The sequence below is a fragment of the Balaenoptera musculus genome, chromosome 20 (genome assembly GCF_009873245.2).
Source record: "Balaenoptera musculus isolate JJ_BM4_2016_0621 chromosome 20, mBalMus1.pri.v3, whole genome shotgun sequence".
NCBI lineage: Eukaryota > Metazoa > Chordata > Mammalia > Artiodactyla > Balaenopteridae > Balaenoptera > Balaenoptera musculus.
The window spans coordinates 11593728-11613809 of NC_045804.1; the positions used below are offsets into that span (position 1 = coordinate 11593728).

Sequence of the window (20082 nt, forward strand, 5' to 3'; positions counted from 1 at the left end):
GAGGGTTGGCTGGAGGCTCTGTCTTTTAAGGCAAGTCCTCTGTGCCCTCGGGGACTCCAGGCACCTAGCAGGTGGTTCTCGACCCTCGTTCCCCTTAGGCACAGCCCCAGCCCTGTGGCTTGGACAGTTGGTCCAAGAAAAGGCACTAAATATGGGGTCACCCCACTCTACCTGCGAGCCCAGGCTCCCAGAGGGACTTGTGCTGCCGCTTGTGTCTCTTTTATTTACCACCTGCAGTTAGAGGCCAGGAGGCTGCGTCCGCTCTATTCTGGGCATCTGCCTTCCCACGCCCATCCCATGGCTTGGGGACCGCAACTCCACCCTCAGCCAGCATCCCTTCTGACCCCAGCCTAAAAGGTCCTCTGCTGTCAGCACATGACTCCTCAGGCCCACCTGGTGGTCCAGGGTCGTCTCCCCTTTGGGGGCTGGAACCTCATCTCCTGCAGGGCCCCCCTGCTCCAAATGGCTCCTGATTCTAGATGGGACCCTGTGGCTCTGCAGGCCCTGCCATCCCTGGACACTTCTGAGGTTGGGTGGGGATGTTCCCACAGATGCGGTCAACAGGCCTGTGGGGTCCCGGCCCCTCAAGCGCACCTCACATCTCAGGGGTCCCACTGAGATGTGGGTCCCACTGGAGGCGGTTTGGGCACCGGCTCTTGCTGCCCCCGTGACAGGAAATGGGGCCCAGGCGTTAAGTAACTCGCCCAAAGCCACACCCATTGGGTGGTGGCAGAAACCGGCGTCCCAGCCAGGCATCCTGACCTCAAGGCCCGGAGAAAGACCTTCGCTCGGCAGAGGGGGTGTGGTGGGCGGGGAGGCAGGTGGCACCGGGTACCAGCCATGCACAGTGGCGCCGAAGGGGCGACCAGAAGTGAACGGGGTTCACTGGGCTAGACAGGGCCGACCTGACCAAGGACGAGGGGCAGGCCCCAGGGGAGGCCAGGCAGGCTGTGACAAGGGACTCAGTTGCAGGGGGCACAGGGGGGAGAATGGGGCCAGGACTTGGGAAGGAGGCGGGCCACCCGGCCCCTGGTCCCAGACCAATGAAGCCCCCATGTCAGCCCCCATGACTGCTGCAGCAAATCACTCCAAATGTGTTAGCCAGGACAGACTTACCCTCCCAATCCTGGCGAGCCCCACGCTGGACCTAAAACCAGGAGTCAGCAAGGTTCCTTCCGGAGCTTCCAGGGGAAAATCCCTCTTCCCCCTTTTCCAGCTTCTAGAATCCACCCTCATCCCTTGGCTTGTGGCCCCTTCCTCCTCCTTCAAAGCTGGCAGTGCTGGTGAAGTCTTTCTCATAGGGCATCACTCTGACTCGGACTCTGCCCCCCTCCCTCTTTCAAGGACCCTGTGATGACATGGCCCCACAGGATAATCCAGGACAATCTCCCCACACTAGAGTCACCGATTGGCAACCTCAATCCCCTTTGCCACATGACCTAACAAGGTCCCAGCTCCCAGGATTAGGATGTGGGCCCCTTTGGGAGACTTTATTCTGCTGACCACTCGCTCTGTCTACAAGTCCCCCACGAAGCAGAGCCCCCAAAGGCCGGGGGGCGGGGGCTGGCCAAGAGGAGGTGGGTGGACGCTGAGATGGGAAGGAAGACGTCCGTCCCTGTTCTCAGTGCCAGGAGAGGACTGGGGAAGGGCATCAGGCCATGGCCCTGCTCTCCAGAGCCATCCGTGCAGGGCCAGCTGCCCCCATGTCCCCGGGGAGGCCCCCAGGCCTGGCGCATGTGGGAGGCTGCCGGGAAGTGGGTGGATTCCCCAGCACAGCGCCTGCTCCAAGGTGGGGAGGGGAGCTGTTGCCATGGAAACCCGGAGTCTGAGCAGCTGGAACTCCTGAATTAAATTATGGTTTGTTTTAAACAAGAAGGATACCCAGCATTTACTCAGCTGCACCCGGCACGCTTCAGTGGAGAGAGTAATATTTTTCGCATTAGCATCAGTTATTCTGTCACCAGCACTTGAGTACAAATCAAGTGCTCATAAAAATGAAAGATGGGCACGTGGAAGGAGCTACCACAGGAGGGCGCCAGGCCAGGCCCAGGCCCACACCCTCCACTCGGCCCCGCACGGCTGCGGTGAAGGGGCCGGAAAAGAGAGCCCAGCTGCACCAAGTGACCAGTGTCAGCCTGCAGGCCAGGAGCCAGGGACGACTGTACTGGGCAGCTGTGCAGGGACAGCCATCCAGCCGAGGAGAGAGTGGGCAGGGAGGTGGCGTCTCATGAGGTCATCCAGCTCGGCAAGGCTCTGCCGTGGGTCACCTGGAACCAGGAAGCTCCCTCCTGGCTCAGAAGCTTTCGGCACAGGACCACCTGAGACGCGGCCGTAGGCTTGTCCTCATGCCGGTGCTGACGCTGTGCTTCCGCACACAGGAGGGGCCAAGAATTCCCGGCAAAGATGTGTTCCCTGCAGCCAACACGCAGACACACGTGCGCATGCAGGCAGGCGGTGGTGATTCCAGTCTCAGAACGTGGGGCCGGCAGAGGGAGTTTGGGAGAAGGTGATTACAGACAAGGGCTGGGGGTGCCATGAGGCTGGCCAGCCACTGTCTCGTTCCTGGAATTTCTGCAGGTGCTCCTCTGGGAAGGGGTCAGAGGGGTTGACCTCTCAAGTTTGTTCTGCTTCTCAGGTTCAGTTGCACAAGCTCGTTGGAGGCCCACGTGCCCCAAAAAGTGGCCAGTGCCTCACAGCCTGGGGCAGGTGAAGATGGGGTACGACCAGAGCAGGTGAAGGAAGAGGGGGACCAGAGGGAGGATGGCAGCTGAGATGTGCCCAGTTGTGTCCTCTAAACTCAGGCTGAAGTCTGAACCCCCCTAACTCCCTGCAGCCCTGCCCCAGCGCCCCGTCTGGAGGGGCCAATTCGGCACAGCCTCTGCCATGTGCTGGACAGGGGGGACAGTGGCGCTGGGTGGGTGGGGACAGGGACTCTGGAGAAAGCATGGGGTGCGGGCACAGACAAGGTGGCTCTGAGCCCCTGAGTCTCACAGGACCAGAAGCAAGTGGGGAGGATGTAGGAGACCCAGGCTGGGTGGGGAGGGCAGAGGCCCCTCCCGAGCCCTGTGGTCCCGGCAGGTGGCCCGGCCTCGAGGGTCAGGATGGGGCTTCGGGGAGAGATCGAATTGGGCTGTTGTCAGCCCCTGAGCTAGTTGGTTTCCACCAATTTCTCCTCAGCAGCCTCAGCTGGAAGAGATACCCTGGCAGGCTGATTGTAGCCCCTGGATCTGCGTCTTAGAGCAAAAGTCTCCTTTGCCTCCACCTGGTGGGGCCGGGACTTTTTCCGATGGTGGGCGGTGGGCTTCATGTCCCCACCCCTCTCCCCGGCCAGCAGGCACATCCTGAGACCCCCACCCACCCGCCAGCCCCCAGGGTCCCCAGGGCTGATGTGCAGGGAGGGAGCCAGGGGCCAGCACAGGAAGCCGCAGCCCCAGGTCCACACGGCCTGAAAGTGTGCAGCTGGGACAAGTGGCTGAGGATCAGAAATCTGGGTGAGGCGTCCGATTCACCGACCCAGACGTTGCTGCTGTGTGAAGGAGGAGAGGCCGTGAAAGAGGAGCTGAGGGGACAAGCCACTGCCTGAGTGTGGGGCAGACACCCGGGGGGCACAGGTTCTGGTCCAGCAGAGCCTGCCCAGTGCCTCTCCACGTAGGAGACAAGACGCGGAGCTCCCAGAGAGGCCCCCCAACTGCGGGGGAGGGGCTGGGGTGAGGAGGGAGGGGCCCGGTCCAGAGCTTGTCACCAGCACCCACCGTGCCCTGCCCTGCAGGAGGAGTGGCCTGGGGGCTGTGCTGTGAGAGAGCCCAGCCACGAAGGACACCAGCCCTAGTTCCACAGGGAAGGTGGCAGCCGCCAGCAACAAGCACAACCAAAGCCCAGGCAGAACCACATGGAGTTTCCTTTCTTTTTTGCTATTTACCAGAACATTTTGGATCAGGGAAATAAACAAATGACACACCAGCAATGAACAATCGGAAAAGGCAAATTAACAGGCCAATTCCATTTACAACAGCATCAAAAAGAATAAAATACCTAGGCAGAAATGCAACAAAGGAGATGAAAGATTTGTACACCAAAAACAACAAAACACTGCTGAAAGTAATTACAGAAGACCTGAATACCTAGAAAGACATTCTGTGTTCATGGATTGAAAGACTTAATATTGTTAAGTGGCAGTACTCCCCAAAGCAATCTACAGATTCAATGCAAGCCCTATGGGCAACTGATTCTCAAAAAGGGTGACAAAACCATTCATTGGGGAAAGAATAGTCTTTTAACAAATGGTGCTGGGACAACTGAATATTCACACACAAAAGGTGGGCCCTTACCTCACACCATATTCGAAAACTAACTCATAATGGATCAATGACGTAAATTCAGGAGCTAAAACTATAAAACTCCTAAGAAAAAAACATGGGTAAATTTTCATGACCTTGAGTTTGGCAATGGATTCTTAGATTTGGCACCAGAAGCACAACACAAAAACTAGATAAACTGGACTTCATATAAGTGAAACAATTTCATGCATCAAGAATGTGAAAAAAAATAACCTACAGAGAAAATATTTGCAAATCATATATCTGATAAGGGTTTAATATCCAGAACGCATAAAGAGCTCTCACAACTCACCAACCGAAAAACAAACAACTCAATTCAAAACTGGGCAAAGGACTTGAACAGACATTTCTCCAAAGAAGATGTGTTATGGAACTAAACTTGGGTCCGTTGCCCACACACAGTAAAGCCAATCTATTGACACCAGATTGTGGTGAAGGAAAGTGCAGCACTGATTGTAGGCACTAAGCAAAGAGTCCAGGCAGCTAGTGCTTAAAAAGCCCAAACTCCTTGAAGGCTTTCAGGGAAAAGTTTTTAAAGACGGGGCTGGGCGGGGGGGGCGGGGCAGGAATGATCAGCTCGTGAACATTCTTCTGATTGGTTGGAGGTGAGGTAATTGGGAGTAAATATCATCAACCTCCTGGTTCCGGTGGTTCGTTCTGGGGTCTCCATGCTTGTGGGCAGCATACAGTTAACTTCTTCCACCTGGTGGGCGTTTCAGTATCTGCAGAACAGCTCAAAGGACGTGGCTTCTCCCAGCTAGGGCAGACCCATGGCAGATCCTCCCCCCACCCCAGCTGTTCTTCTTGGACCCACCTTCCTGAAAGCCCCGCAGGGGTCGCTGACTGTTGGTGCTGGGTGCTGGAGTGCAGGGATGCCAGGGCGCTACGATGCTGGGTGTGGGATGCCAGATGCTGGGGTAGCAGGTGGCTGGTGTGTTGGGACCGGTGCCGGGTGCTGGGATGTGGGGTGCTGCCCCCACGGGGTGCAGTGTCCGAGATGCTGAGGTGTGCGGTGCCAGGTGCTGGGGTACCAGATGGCCTGTGTCCGAGGGTGGGTGCCCGGTGTGGGGTGCGAGGTGCGGGGTTCTAGGTGTGGGAGTTCTGAGGTGCCCAGTGCTGGGATGCGGAGTGCTGGGGGACGGGTATCCGTACCGCCTTGCGGGGAGCCGGCCCACATCCCAGGCCCTGGTGTTGTCCCGCGGCCGCCCGGCTATCCTGCAGCGCCACCGCGTGGCCACTACGGGGCTAGCCTTTGCCCGCCCGCAGCCCGGCTGAGCGTCCAGCGCTAGGCTTCCAGGAAGGTGGACGCCCCTGCGGCCCTGCACCCCTCTCCCTGACCCCGCGTTTCTTCTGCTCTCAAGCCCCCAAAGATGTGTCTCAACCCTTGACCCGCTGCGGCCCAGCGTCCCCACTCACGGGTCCCTCGAGGGTCACCAGCAGGCAGGGCCTTCCCTTGCAGCCCCTCTCCTCGCGGCCTCTCTGAGCTCCGCCCTTCCCCAGGACGTCCCCCCTCCCAGGACGCCCGCCTGGGAGCTCCCACCGGCCCGCACCCGGGGCTGCCCCATCTGCTGTGCCCACGTAGCGTCCATGCAGCTGGTCCCGCCAACACCTCATCTGTGTCTTCAGCACTATTTCCTGGGCTCATACCCAATGTCTGGGACTTGGCCTGGATTCTTCCGACTTCTTCCAAAAGATTCCTTGGCTCACCCCGCGTTCTCTGCTGCTGTCACCCACCGCCTCCTTAGTCTGACCCCGCGGGACCCCTGACCCTGGGGACCCCTGACCAGGACCCTGACAGTTCTTAACATGCTGCACGTGCATCCCCGGCCAGCCCCCCAGCTCGTCCTCCCTGGGGTGTCCTGGCCCGACCAGGCATCGGCATGACCCACATTCTCATATTGGGCTTGTCCCAGAATCGCTGGTGTTTCGTGGCCTCGAAGAGCGCCTATTTTGGAGGAAATTCCCTCCTCTCTGCCCGCGAGCACCCGCCCATCCCTCTGCGGATTGGCTCAGGCGAGGGCATGACACCCGCAAGGCCACAGCTGATTGGCCTGGAGAGAACCAGTCAGAGCTCTTGTCTGGGAGTGAAGCCTGGAGGCCTGGGAAGGTGGGCACCCAGCGGAGGCTGAGAGGTGGGCAGAGAAGGTGGACGGAGGATGAGGGCCGAGGAGCGATGAGGGGCAGGAGGTCCCGGATGGCCTCCTGCGCTGGTCACCCAAGGCGGCCTCAGTTGGTGGAGGTTCAGTTCCTGCCATGTGTTCCTTGGCCCGCCACCCCGGCCCGCAAGGCCCTGTCAGCTACACCTGTGCGCAAACCGGCCCGCGCGGCCGCACTTTCACGCCGCCTGCTTGCCCCAGTCTGCGAGTCAGGTAAGGGCCACCCCGTTGTACCTTCCCTGGAAGGCCTCCCATCAGGATTCCAGGTTAATTTCCTCCGGTAGTAAGTGTTCCGTCCGAGCTGTGGATGGTGGAAGAGGTGTAGGGGCGGCCAACTGGGGCCTTGGCAGGTGTGGTTGTGAGGCAGGGGGTCACTGTGCCGAGATTTTCCTTTCGAGTCTATGAAAGCTCCCACGCCCCCAAGATCCAGTGATGGGACCCCTGACCTTCATTCCTGAAACCCTGGTTTTGAAGGGTTGAATCTCTGTAATAAACATCTTCCTGCTTGAAATTCCCAGAGAGGTGCCTGTTTACAGAGAATTCCATGATGCATAGTTAGTGCCAGAAGTCAGTCCAGGAGAGAGACCTTCGAAGACAGAAACCCAGAACTGGTGGTACACAGCGATGATCTCATCATTGTGTTATGGACTGAACTGTGTCCCCCCAAAATTCAGATGTTGAAGTCCTAAGCTCCAATACCTCAGAATATGCCCTTATTTAGGGAGACATCTCTACAGAGGTGATCAAGTTAAAATGAAGTCATTCAGGTCGGCCCTGATCCAACATGACTGGAGTCCTTATGAAAAGGGGAAATCTGGACACAGATGGGAGGCTACGTGAAGATGGAGGCAGAGGCCAGGTGATGCTTCCACATTGCCAGGCCTTGCTGGCAAACCACCAGAAGCTGGGAGAGAAGCTGGGAGAGAGTCCCCCTCACAGCCTCAGAGGGAGCCGGCCCTGCCGACACCTTGATCTCAGACTTCCAACCTGCAGACTGTGAGACAATAAGTTTCTGTTGTCTAAGTGGCCCAGCCTGTGGTAATTTGTCATGGCAGCCAGGGGGACTAACACAGTCTGTGGCAAATTGGACATGGGTAGTGGAGATATGCTGCAGCCACACGCTTTTCTGTGATGACCTGGAAGGAAGTGTTTCCTGAAAGCCAGGTTCTGGGAGCCCAAGCAGTTGCAAAGCAACATCCTGGGGGAAATCAGGACTGTGGGGTAGGCTGGTGATTTCTGACCACACTGGGAAGATTTCATTTTTTAAAATGACAAGCAAGGGGCTTTAAATTCTCTGTTCAAGGTAGAGTCAGAAAAGCAGAAAATGTGTAGGAGTACTGTAAAAGAAAATCTTGTTTCTTGTAGCAAGACTGTTGTGTCTGGAAATCATTCCCCAAGTTTTATCCTATGGGTTGTAGAATTACAATGTAAATTGAATTCTCAGCCTCACCAGGTCAGAGCTTTAAGTGTGAAAGAGTCAGATGGAGAGAGCTGAGTGGACTGATCTTGAGCCCCCATAATCCCGTTGAGCCTTGTCTCCCAGCAGAAGCAACCCTGCTCGCTGTCTGAGGCAGCCCTCCCGCCCCCACTCGTGAAGACCCCACCGAAGCAGCTACCTGCTTAACGCCCCAAGAATACCAAGATATTGCTGACTCACACTGGAGAGTCTTGCGGGGGCATCCCTCACAGGTGCCCGAGGCAGTCGACCCCCAGGGAGCTGGACAGGGTAAGGGCACCTGAGACTCGGGGCCCCACTGTTTGCTTTCATCTGTGAGAAACTCCTTTGTTCATGGAAACTTGGACTTAACATGGCCCAGCTAAGGTGCCAGGAATTTCTTGGTATAATACAGAGGAAAGACTACAAGGGCTGGGGCAGACAAGGACTTGACATGAATTTATCAGGTGCAACCCGCTCATTGAGCCCCTCGTGGCCCCGAAGCCCACACACTGGACAGAGGCCCCAAGAAAGCCCTTGGTGAGGACCTCGGGTTCTTGAAAAGCCCTCCAAAGTCTGCAGGCCAGGAATGACGATAGAGGTGCTGCCATCAAAACAGGGTCCCTGATTTCTCCTGGGAACCCGGTGGGGCAAGGCCCAGAGCTAAGGTGGGCAGGTCACTGAAAAAGCAGCAAACCCAAGGGACTTCCCTGGTGGTCCAGTGGTTAGGACTCCGTGCTCCCAGTGCAGGGGGCCCGAGTTCGATCCCTGGTGGGGGAAATAGATCCTGCATGCCACAACTAAGGCTTGGTGCAGCCTAAATAAATAAATAAATATATATATTTTTAAAAAGACCCAATTGGCAAAAAATTTCAAAAAAAAATAAAATGAAAAATGTTAACCATCGTTTGAGCCTTCAGCGAGTCATAGTAGTAACATCAAAGACCACTGATCACCATAACAAATATAATAATGAAGAAGTTTGAAATATTGTGAGAATTAGCAAAACATGACACAGAGACAGGAGGTGAACAAATGCTGTTGGAAAAATGGTGCCGGGCTTCCCTGGTGGCGCAGTGGCTGAGAATCTGCCTGCCAATGCAGGGGACACGGGTTCGAGTTCTGGTCTGGGAAGATCCCACATGCCGCAGAGCAACTAGGCCCGTGAGCCACAACTACTGAGCCTGCGCGTCTGGAGCCTGTGCTCCGCAACAAGAGAGGCCGCGATAGTGAGAGGCCCGCGCATCGCGATGAAGAGTGGCCCCCACTTGCCGCAAGCAGAGAAAGCCCTCGCACAGAAACGAAGACCCAACACAGCCAAAAAATAAAATAAAATCAATTAATTAATTTTTTTTAAAAAATGGTGCCAATAGACTTGCTCAATACAAGGTTGTCATGAACCTTCAATTGTTAAAAAATGCAATATCTGTGAAGTGAAATAAAACGAGGTACACCTGTATTGTAATTGTTTTGGCCCCCTTTTTTTTTTTTTTGGCTGCACCGTGCAGCTTATGGGATCTTAGTTCCCCAACCAGGATTGAACCCGGGCCCTCAGCAGTGAAAGCATGGAGTCCTAACCACTGAACCACCAGGGAATTCCCTGTTTTGGCATTTTTTTTAAGATTTTTTTGATGTGGACCATTTTTAAAGTCTTTATTGAATTTGTTACAATATTGCTTCTGTTTTGTTTTGGTTTTTTGGGCACAAGGCATGAGGGATTCCAGCTCCCCAACCAGGAATCGAACTTACAGCCCCTGCATTGGAAGGTAAAGTCCTAACCACTGGACTGCCAGGGAAGTCCCAGCAATAAAGCAACTTTTATACCTTAAATTCCTTTTCTTTTCTTTTTTTTTTATAAATTTATTTTATTTATTTATTTTGGCTGCGATGGGTCTTTGTTGCTGCCCGCAGGCTTTCTCTAGTTGTGGCGAGCGGGAGCTAGTCTTCGTTGCGGTGCCCGGGCTTCTCACTGCGGTGGCCTCTCTTGTTGTGGAGCACGGGCTCTAGGCACACGGACTTCAGTAGTTGTAGCATGTGGGCTCAGTAGTTGTGGCACACGGGCCCTAGAGCACAGGCTCAGTAGTTGTGGTGCACGGGCTTAGTTGCTCCGCGGCATGTGGGATCTTCCTGGACCAGGGCTCGAACCCGTGTCCCCTGCATTGGCAGGCAGATTCTCAACCACTGCACCACCAGGGAAGCCCTTAAATTCCTTTTCTACTCGAGGTCTAGACCACCAGAAAATCTGAATGTTTTCTCTAACAGGGTGAAATCCCAGTTCCTCCAGAACGTACTGCACTTAATCAAGGCACAGCATCTCTAGACTTCAGAATACACCTAACTAAAACAAGGAGAGTTGTTCTGTGATGATCTCATGGTCTTGTCCAGTACGAAAATTTTATAACTGTGTGATATATATAAACTCCATAAAATGAATGTTAATATTTTCATATGTAGCAAAATGGGGAGCAGGCAGATTCGGTTCATCACACAGCACTTCTCAAGGCGCAATCATTTGCATACCGCCGCCACAATTTTTACCATTTCTGAGTACCACCTGTACTATGATTACTTAACAGCTTTCTTTGAATCAACTTACTTATTCCACTTTAATAATTTATTTTAAAAGGAAATTTTATATCAGCATAAATGCAAAACCATTGTCTTTTGTCATAAAAATATATTTAAACATAGATATTTTACCAGTTATGTTTATTCTTAAATACATAGTATTTTAAAGAACATTATTTAAAAGGTCTGCACACCATCTAAAACCACCTGAAGGATCCCACATAGTAGTCTGGATAAAGCTCTTTGGGGCTCAGTCCGTCTTTGGGGTAGACTGCACTAAAGGGAAGTTGTATTTCCCTTATATTCCCTGGAGTGTCAGGAACTTGGTCTTCTTAGAAACTATCCCTGGGTCAACAGCAGCTTATAACTCAAGAGCAAATTAGTGAAAGTCAATCCCATGATCACCTAATAATAATAAAAGCCAACATTTGTTGAGCACTTACTATGTATGCCCATGTGGTTTTCATACTTTTGAGTCTTATTTTCTAATTCCAAAAACTAAAATAGATTTTTACTGAATAGTGGTATGACTGATGGTATATGTTTCTTAAAGGTCCAAATGTAATTTAAAAAAATGGAAAAAAGAGTACAGTTGATTTATAATATCGTGTTAGTTTCAGGTGGACAACTCAGCGATTCAGTTATACAAAAAGACCTCTGAGTATTTCAGGACAGGTGCCCCTTGAGATCCTGCCATAGAACACAGTTTCTCTCTTCCAATGTCCCTCTTGATGGACTGGGGGTAATAAAGCATTTTAAATTAAGGTATAAAAAAAATTAAGGTATGTACATTAAGGTATGTACATCTTTTTTTTAGACATAATGCTATTGCACATTTAATAGACTACAGTATAGCATAAAACATAACTTTTATATGCACTGGGAGAGCAAGAAATTCCTGTGAAATATTGCAGTATTTGCTTTATTGCAGTGGTCTGGATCAGAACCCTCAGTACCTCGGAGTCATGCCTGTATGTGTGCAGTGAGGGATGGCAAGAAGTTACATCTGTATTGAATCACAGGCAGCTGCTAAGGTTTGACTGAACGGGCAGGGACTTGGAAGAAACAGGATTGGAAGATTGGTCATAGGAAATCTGGGGGAGATTTGGATGATCTCCAAATCTCCCCCAGATTTGGATGGACTTCTCAGAGTGGACACACGACATTCGCGTCCCAGGGAAGGCTCACGAAAGAGCACCCTCTGCCCAGGAGGCTCTCCGTGGCCAGGTGGATGCAGTGCACACTCTCTGGACACGAGCCAACAGCTTTTCCCAGGCCCCCAGCGCTCGGTCAATGGGCCTGTGGACAAAGTGACCATGTGGGCAGGGATGGAGGCTCTGCGGGGCTCAGTTACATGGACTTCCCCTCACTGAGGCTCACCTGGCCACCGCTGCTGAGGGCCCAGTGGGTCAAGAGCACTGAGCCCCCCAGATGGCACTATTAGCTGGGGGACCAGCCAGCTGCCCAACAGCAGGTTAGCTAATCAGGACTCTTCCCTCAGGGGGCAGTGACATGTCCTCACGGGAATAGACACTCTGGATACAGATTTGCCTCCCCCCTCGCCCAGGGGGCTTCTGCCAGCGGCACTGTTGTGGACTGAGAGGTCCATCGTGGTGTCCACGCAGCACTGCTTCTGATCAAGGAGTTCATTTCACAGAAAGGGGTGAGCGCTGGACTCGTGCCATGGGACGCCTCATCTTAGCATGACCCCACCGCCCAGGAGCTGCTGGGCTGCTAAAAAGGTGGCGGGGCCCATGCAGACTGGGCTGCGGGATCAGTTGGGGAGACCAAACAGGGCTGGGTGCCATCCTATGACCCCCACCCCAGCCAGGACACACAGGTGGGAGCCAAGGCTGCATGTGTACGTGGCGCCCCGCCCTATATCCCCGATGCCCCGTGGGGGCTTCTGCCCGTGTCCACGGAACCAGAAGGTGGGCTCCTCCGGGGACTAGTCACAGGCCCGGAGGACAGAGCGGGTGGAGCATGCTGCCCAGGGGGCGGTTCAGCGGACACTGACGCCCAGGGTTGTAACATCACTAAACGCAGCATTTTGTGGTCCGAGCCGGCGGGGCAGTGACTTGTGAACAAGATTTCTGACCGCCCGGGAGACGGTCCACGCTGTCACCCTGCGAGGGTCTCACCGTAGTGGGAGATGGAACTTTTAGTCTTGAAGACTGCGCAGGTGAGGCATTCTGGAAATGCACGTGAACCACGCTATCCAGAGCCCCAGAACCCCGGCCGCTTCTCGGGGCGGGGCCTCCGTCTGCGGACAGCCGCGTTCCGCGTTCTGCGGCGCTTGGCCCCGCGCGGCCGCCGTAGCGGGGGTGGGTTGGGTCCGAACTACGGTGGCCGCGCCGTGCGGAGTCGACCGGGCTAGGCGGCGGGGCGCGGGCCGGGCCGCGCCGGCCGCCATGGGCAACCTGTTCGGCCGTAAGAAGCAGCAGAGCCGGGTCACGGAGCAGGACAAGGCCATCCTGGTGAGACGCCGGGCCCCGCAGGCGGGTGGACGCGGGCCGGGAACACCTGGGCCGGGCGGGGAAACCGAGGCACGGCGGCTACCGGCTGCGTTTCCCCCCTCGCCACGGGCTTCGGCCCCTCCGGCCGCCCAGCCCCACGCCGGGGCCGCAGCCTCGGAGCCCGTCTGGGGCGGTGGGTGGAGGGCTTCCGGTGGGAAGCGTGTCCGGGTCCGGTTCCCAGCGAGTCTGAGCGAATCCGGTCGCTGCGGGTGTAGGCGGTCCCGGTGCGGCGATTGAGCTGTGCCTCAGGTCTCGGGAGGCGGTGCCCGCGTCTCACTGTTTCCTGGTCGTACCTTGTCAGCGGGTAGGCTGGCCACGGGGTGGGATGGCGGGCGCCTCTCACGGCAGCAGGGACAGGACGTGCGGCTGTCGACGAGCCCGACCCACCGGCCATGGGGAGCGCTGGGGCAGACAGCCTCTAAAGAGAATGGAGTTGTGGAGGGAACTGGGGAGCGGCCGCTTGAGACAGACTGACCACGTCTACACTGGGGGCTAATTTCTCACCATGTTGAGTCTTAAAGATTTGCACACCCTTGACCCAGTTAACTCACTCCCCATAACCGACCCTGAAGACATAATCTTCCATCTGAGAAGTGCCTTGTGCTTGCAGGTGCTTACTGTAGCGTCACCTGAAATGATGAAATTTGGAAGAAATGTAAATGGCTTAAAATAGGGGAGGAGAGACTAAGGCGTGTAAATGTCCCTGCATCCTTTTTGGGACACTGGGGTCCTAGGTGATTGGCACGGTCACATGAACATCACCTCAGTGCACCATCTGTTGTACACTTACATATGGTGATAAGTGGCAAGAGCAGGGGAGCTGATGGCAAATGGCTGAAGTCCACAGAGGAGTGAAGCTGGGAGGGAAGGCCCCAGTCTCCAGCCATGGCTGGGCTGGGGTGGTGGCACTCGGGTGACTGTCACCAGCGACTTCTGTGTCGTCTCTTCACCTTGGAGGTGCTGGCCGCACTCCCTGACCAGCGCTCACACTCCTCGCTGATGGCGATGCCCTGCCATGACGGCGGTGAGAGCGTGCCCTCCACCCCGGTGCTGAGGACATTAGGCTGGCTCTCTGTCTGAGGTGGGGGAGATCTTGGGGATTTGTAGGATATTGAGTTGCATCCCTGACCTCCACCTCCTAGATGCCAGTGGCATCCCCAGTGTGACAGCCAGGAATGTCTCCAGATAGTGCCCCACGTGCCCTGGGGGGCAAACTTGTCCCCATGGAGAACTCAGTTTCAGAGGATGTGCTTCCATTGGTGGCAGTTGGGGCATCCTGGCCTGTGGGGGGCCCTTCAGTGACCCCAGCAGCCTCTGTGCTGGCTCTCCTGGGTGCTGGGTAGCCCGGTGAGTGTCCAGTGTGCCCTGCCTGGGCTTGGTGTCGACACAAGGCCTGCTTTCCCGGCAGCAACTGAAGCAGCAGCGGGATAAGCTGAAGCAGTACCAGAAGAGGATCACCCAGCAGCTGGAGCGGGAGCGGGAGATTGCCCGGCAGCTCCTGCGCGACGGCAGGAAGGAGTGAGTGGGGCTGGGGGCCGGTCTTCGGGAGAGGGGTTCTGTCCCCCATCGGCCTAGAGCAGAGGTGGGGTAGGCCTGGAGGCTGGTCAGTGCCAGGCCAGGGCAGCTGATGGCCATGGCTGCTGGGTCACTGCTCGGGTTCCCTCTGCAGACGGGCCAAGCTGCTGCTCAAGAAGAAGCGATACCGGGAGCAGCTCCTGGACAAGACAGAAAACCAGATCACCAGCCTAGAGACCATGGTAGGCCTAGTAGGGGTCGGGGGGTATGGGCCATGGACCGTGTAGGCGCCAGAGTCCCCTCAGAGGACTGAAACCTATCGTTTTCCTCTCCTGGACCTCTCAGCCCGAGGCTATGGAATGGGTCAGGCCTGGAGGTGGAGGAGAATCTTTGATGGGAGCTTGACGGTCTTAAGGGGCTGGGGCAGGTTGGCTCTTGCAGGATCGTGGCTGGGGGGCTAGGCCACTTCTGGGTGGTGGGGTGGGCGGGGAGTCTGCCCCAGTGACTGAAGAGGTGTTGGGATCTGCAGGAGGCTCCCGAAGTGATCCAGTTTCAGGACCCAGAGCTCTAGTTCTGCTCTTTTGCTAACAGAGCTGCTGGTTATAAGCAGTCTACTTTGCGATTCCTCCCAGGCCCTCTCAGTCCCGCCCAAGTGTTGGTCAGGGCAGCGGGAAAGGACAGAGGGAGGAGGAAGGCAGAGACAGTCTGCTCTGAGGCCCAGCAGTCTTTGTCAGTGATAGTGTGATCCTAACTCCCTTCCATGGGTCTGCGTGAGGCGGCAGAGAAGGTGGGCCCCTGACCACACGGGTTCCTTCCTCAGGTCCAGAGTATTGAGTTCACCCAGATTGAAATGAAGGTGATCGAGGGGCTGCAGTTTGGAAATGAGTGTCTGAATAAGATGCACCAGGTAAGTCTTGCAGGACTGGGGACAGAGAGGAGGGGCAGCCAGTGGAATAAGGAGAGGGGTAGTCCCTGAGGCCACACCTGCACGCAGGCCTTCGGGCATGAGGGAAAGCCAGTCACTACCAGGAGAAGGTGACGGGAGAGGGTGACAGTCTAGTAGTACAAACTCAGGGATATTGACCTGAGAATAGGGACCCAAACTATAAATTGTGTCCAGAGATGCTAAAGTGACTAGAGGGACAGTCTGGTTTGAATGGGGGAGGGGTGTGGTGAACTAATCTGGAGGACTTCCCGGAGGAGGTGAACACAGCTTCATTTCAGGAAACAGCACAGAGGTGGATGGTGAAAGGAGAGGTGAGGCGCAGAGATGGCGTGCCCCGGCCCCCACCCCATCTCATTCCTGATGAGTGGATGGCAGTGGGGCTGGGCAGAGAGCTGAGGTTACACTGCCTTTCTGACTGTCCAATGTCGTGGTGACCAGTCAAGCAAAGGTGCTGCTTTGAACCCAAAAGAAATCAAGTCACCTGGCCAGAGAAAAATTTTTATATTTTTGACTACCGCTAGGGTTGATTTGAGTGCCAGAAGGGCCAGGAGGAGTCCAAGGAGGTCAGTTGAGGCTTCTGAAAAGACTGTCTGACGGCTCCATGCCTCTGTGGACGGGCCCTGCCTGGGACAGAAATAACCAAAGATGTGTTATATCCTGCTTGGCGTGGCTTCATTTAAACAGGAACAGAGGGTCTAGGCCGTGTGCCCTGCCAACGCAGGTGGCCTTCGTGTAGGGGGTTCTGTTACGTGCTTCACTGACAAGATTCAAAAACTTGTAACCGATCAGGTGATGTCCATAGAAGAGGTGGAGCGGATACTGGACGAGACGCAGGAGGCCGTGGAGTACCAGCGGGTAAGTGTTGCCGCACCACGGGGCCCGCCATCTGGCAGCCGGCGAGGACAGTGGCCAACTCGCTGAATGTCCTGTGCCGCTCTCGAGGGCCAGGCCTTCCCACACCACGTGGGGGCTGCCTTCCTTCTTTTGAGTGAGAGGAGCCTTGAGCTGGGGCTGTCTCCTTCCTCCACGAGGGCCCACCCTTCCCCCACCCCAACCCAGCCATGCTCCTCACCTCTGCTCCTCCTTTTGCAGCAAATAGATGAGCTGTTGGCAGGAAGCTTCACTCAGGAGGACGAAGATGCCATCCTGGAGGAGCTGGACGCAATCACTCAGGTAACAGGACCCCCGGCACTGACACAGGCCCAGGTGTAGGGACCCCCCAGGAGGACTGCTCACTGGCCTCAGCGAGCAACTGTGTCAGGTTTCACTTGAGCACACGGCCCTGGTTCTGCAGCTGGTTTTCTTCCCTAAAACAACTGGCATTTGTGCTAAACTGAGGTCCCTTCTCCCCAGCCACCTGGCTGACCGCAGGGCAGGACTGGCCTGGAAAGAACATTTTGCAGGTTGTCCACCCAGGTGTTGCAGGCGTCAGAGTGAACCAGGTGCCAGGACAGAGCGGAATGCCGACCCTCCTAGCTCCCTCAGCCCTTTCCTCCCCAGTGGGCAGTGTGTGGGTTTTATATCAAATGGGGGCTTTTTCCCTCTTGTGGCCGGTCACTCGCTGTCACACACAGGGCCTCCATGTGTTGGCCCAGAGGCCTCTAACCAGCCAACCGTCACTTCAGGCCCTGAGTCTGTGTTTGCTCCCTGATGGAGGGCGTCTCCATCTCTGTGGGCCCCTGCCTAAGCAAGCCGAATTCACACCGTGCCCACCAGCCTGCCACCCCCCAGCCATAGGCCAGGCCAGGCAAGCAGGTCCTTAGCACTGCTGCTCGCGGCCTGGGGGCCCTATGTGCACCTGCCTGCTAATTTACTTCCTCCCAAGGCCTGAGAGATAGACCAGCACTCGCTGGAACAACAGGTGCACCCAGGTGCCACCACCTGAGGCAGAGGCGCCACTGGGGCCCCTGACCTGCATGGGTGCCTGTTTCAAAGCCCTTGTCTCAGACTCAGAATGGAACTTTGGGTTGGGAGCCCCTCAGGCTCTGGGTCGTTGGGAGCAGCCGCCTTTTGTGGTCACTGTGCCCCCGGTGATGTGAGTTGCAGAGATGCCAGAAGCCAGGGAGGATGCACCCTGGGCTTGAGTGCTGGAGGATTTGTGTCCTATTTAAATCCCGCTGATAGCGGCTAAGTGAACGGGATGCTGTTCTCTCCAAGGGAAGGACAAGGTGATTGTATCTCACAGCCTTTATTCTCTGTTTCTTGCAGGAACAGATAGAGCTGCCAGAGGTTCCTTCAGAGCCCCTTCCTGAAAAGATCCCAGGTACCCTCCTCGTTATGTCCTTTGGAGAACCGTGCATTCTAGAGCAAAGCAAAATATCCTGGCCCCTGGGCCCTGCCCTTCCTGCTTGGTGCGGGTTGGGCCCCAATTCCCCTGCTTGGTGGGCGTGCTTGCTGGCACCAGCTCAGGCGGAGTGCGGGCCTCGCCCTAGGGTTGAGCCCAGGCTTCTGAGCAGTTTGGGTAACCTCGTAAGAGCCAAACCCCGTTCAGAGGGGCGAATCCCAAAGTTCGAGTCGGGAAAGGGCCAGTTTAGCTGTGCAGGCTCTTCTGGGTCCAACCCAGGACCAGCCGTCTTCTAAACATCACGGGGACGACCTTCCCCACGGCATCGCTTAACACGCCTTCAGAAATTCTCTATCCGCCCGGACTCGTCTTTCGTGATTCGTCCTCAGTTCTTTCTGCTCCCTTGCTGCTGCTTGGCCTCCCTTCTGGGGTCCGTGGGGAGGCGTGCACGCCCGCCTGCTGTGCTGTCCTGAGTGCTTGTGCCAGTGCCTGCTGTATGTCCTCCCTCCCGGCTTCTGTGTGTAACTCGCCTTTCTCAGAGCTGTGCCTGTTCTTCCCAGAGCACGAAGCCCTGACCTGGCTCCTTGCTGCCTCTTGTCCTTTTCGGGAAGTTCCCGCCTCTGGGGTCTTCTGTACGCGACAGACATCTCTATGTTTCCTCCACAGAGAAAGTCCCCGTCAAGGCCAGGCCCCGACAGGCGGAAGTGGTGGCAGCCTCGTAACTTGTGTGGGAGTCACGGGGATTCCAGAGGCCTGGGGCCCACAGAGTTTGGGTGCGTGTCCGGCCCTGACCGGGCTCCCAGGAGGCTGGCGCCGGGCCAGGTGGGCCGGGAGCTGCCGGAGCAGCACAGCACACACAGGGCTCCTGACCAGGGTGACTCTACGGAGCGTTTCCCTGGCGCTGCTGTCTTGCTGTCGTTTCTGGATTAAATGGCAACATTCAAACTCTCCAGCCAAACACAGCTTCTGCAGCTGTGGTTCACACGGGCCACGGCCAGGCCCAACGCTCCTGGTGCCGGTCACACCTCCCGTCCCGGGTCGCGCGGCTCCACGGGCCAGTGTCTCCGCCACCCTGTCTTCGGTGGAAGGCACATCAGACCTGGCCTCCCCACCCTTCCCTTTCCCTTCTTCCTGCTGCTCCCATTAGCTGGCAGGGCTTTGGTTAAGGGGTCCCTGCCTTGGCCTGGCTCCCGGACGTGCCCAGTTTCCATGTAGACCTGGGGGTGGTAACCTCTCTGCTTCCACGTCGGCGTCTGTGGGTGGTGGACCAGGAGGGGTGCATCCCTGATGGATTTTGATGACTCTAGGAGGTCTGCCCACCCCATCACTCCTGGGGCCGTACAGAGGCCCAGTCCTGCTGACAGACATTCCAGCATAGCCGGCAGGTGTGGCTGCGGGTCCCCGAGCTGCCAGCTTCGAGCTGTTTGCAGCCAAGTGGAGACAGTGAAGGATGGAAGTGAGTTCCCTAGTTCACGGTTCGTTTTGGAATTAGACAATCTCCCTGAGACTTCACTCCCAACAAGAAGACAAAGGGGACCCTCTTAGCCCCGAGACAGGCCAGCCCCATATTAAAGTTGACACCCACACAGCCTGCTGCCTTGTGGACTGGGGTCCGTGGAAGGGTGGGTTGGTGTGGCTCCTCACTCAGGTCCCTGGAACACAGTCCCTTGACCCTCCTTGGCACCTGGCTGGTCAGTGCCACACAGGGGCTGGGGCCTCAGGAGCCAGTGAGGTTCTAGCCCTGCCCGGCTGTGGGTGGAAGGCAGTCACCTGTGGGCACCTGCCCGCAGCAGGTGCAGGGCGGTACTCTGGCCCCACCTCCCTTAGAAGGGGTGCTGGTGGTTTCTCCCTTTTCAAGCGGTTTTGTGTGACTCCCGCGGCTGGTGGCTGGGAGGACGTGCAGTTTGGTGCCTCTGGGGTGTGGGGGTCTGGTTTGGAGTCCTGATGTCTAGGTAGGAAGCCAGATGCCCCAGGGAGCGAGCAGGCAACAGCAAGGACAGAGAAGTGGGTGTCCCACCTAAGGGGAGGCCTCCACACCTTCCACCCAGAGGGTATGGTGGGATGTGGCCAAGTTGCCAGGTCTGGAGTTCTTCAAGAGGAGCTAGAAACCCAGGCTTTCAGGGGACAGTCTTGCTTCGTGTGAAAGCACCCTTACCAGGTGCAGTGCACGCCTCAGCCAGGAGGGGGCTCTCTGCCAGCTGACTTGGGGGATTTTGCCAGACGCCGACCTTTCCAGCGCCACTCTGGCTGCTGGGCCCCACCCCGGTCCTAGGGGCAGTTCTGATTGAGGCGGGGAAGGAGGTCCTGCCTCTCCTGCCTGTGAGT

General features: G+C 56.3%; 1 protein-coding gene across 1 annotated transcript; it reads left to right on the forward strand.

The window, feature by feature from the left end:
- Positions 1-12824: 12824 nt before the first annotated feature.
- Positions 12825-19865, forward strand: CHMP6 (charged multivesicular body protein 6). Its single transcript, XM_036838254.1, has 8 exons — positions 12825-12973; positions 14421-14530; positions 14682-14769; positions 15348-15434; positions 16263-16328; positions 16566-16646; positions 17682-17736; positions 18424-19865. The coding sequence occupies exons 1-8, from the start codon at positions 12908-12910 to the stop codon at positions 18477-18479; spliced, it is 609 nt and encodes a 202-aa protein (XP_036694149.1). The 5' UTR covers positions 12825-12907; the 3' UTR covers positions 18480-19865.
- The last annotated feature ends 217 nt before the right edge of the window (positions 19866-20082 follow it).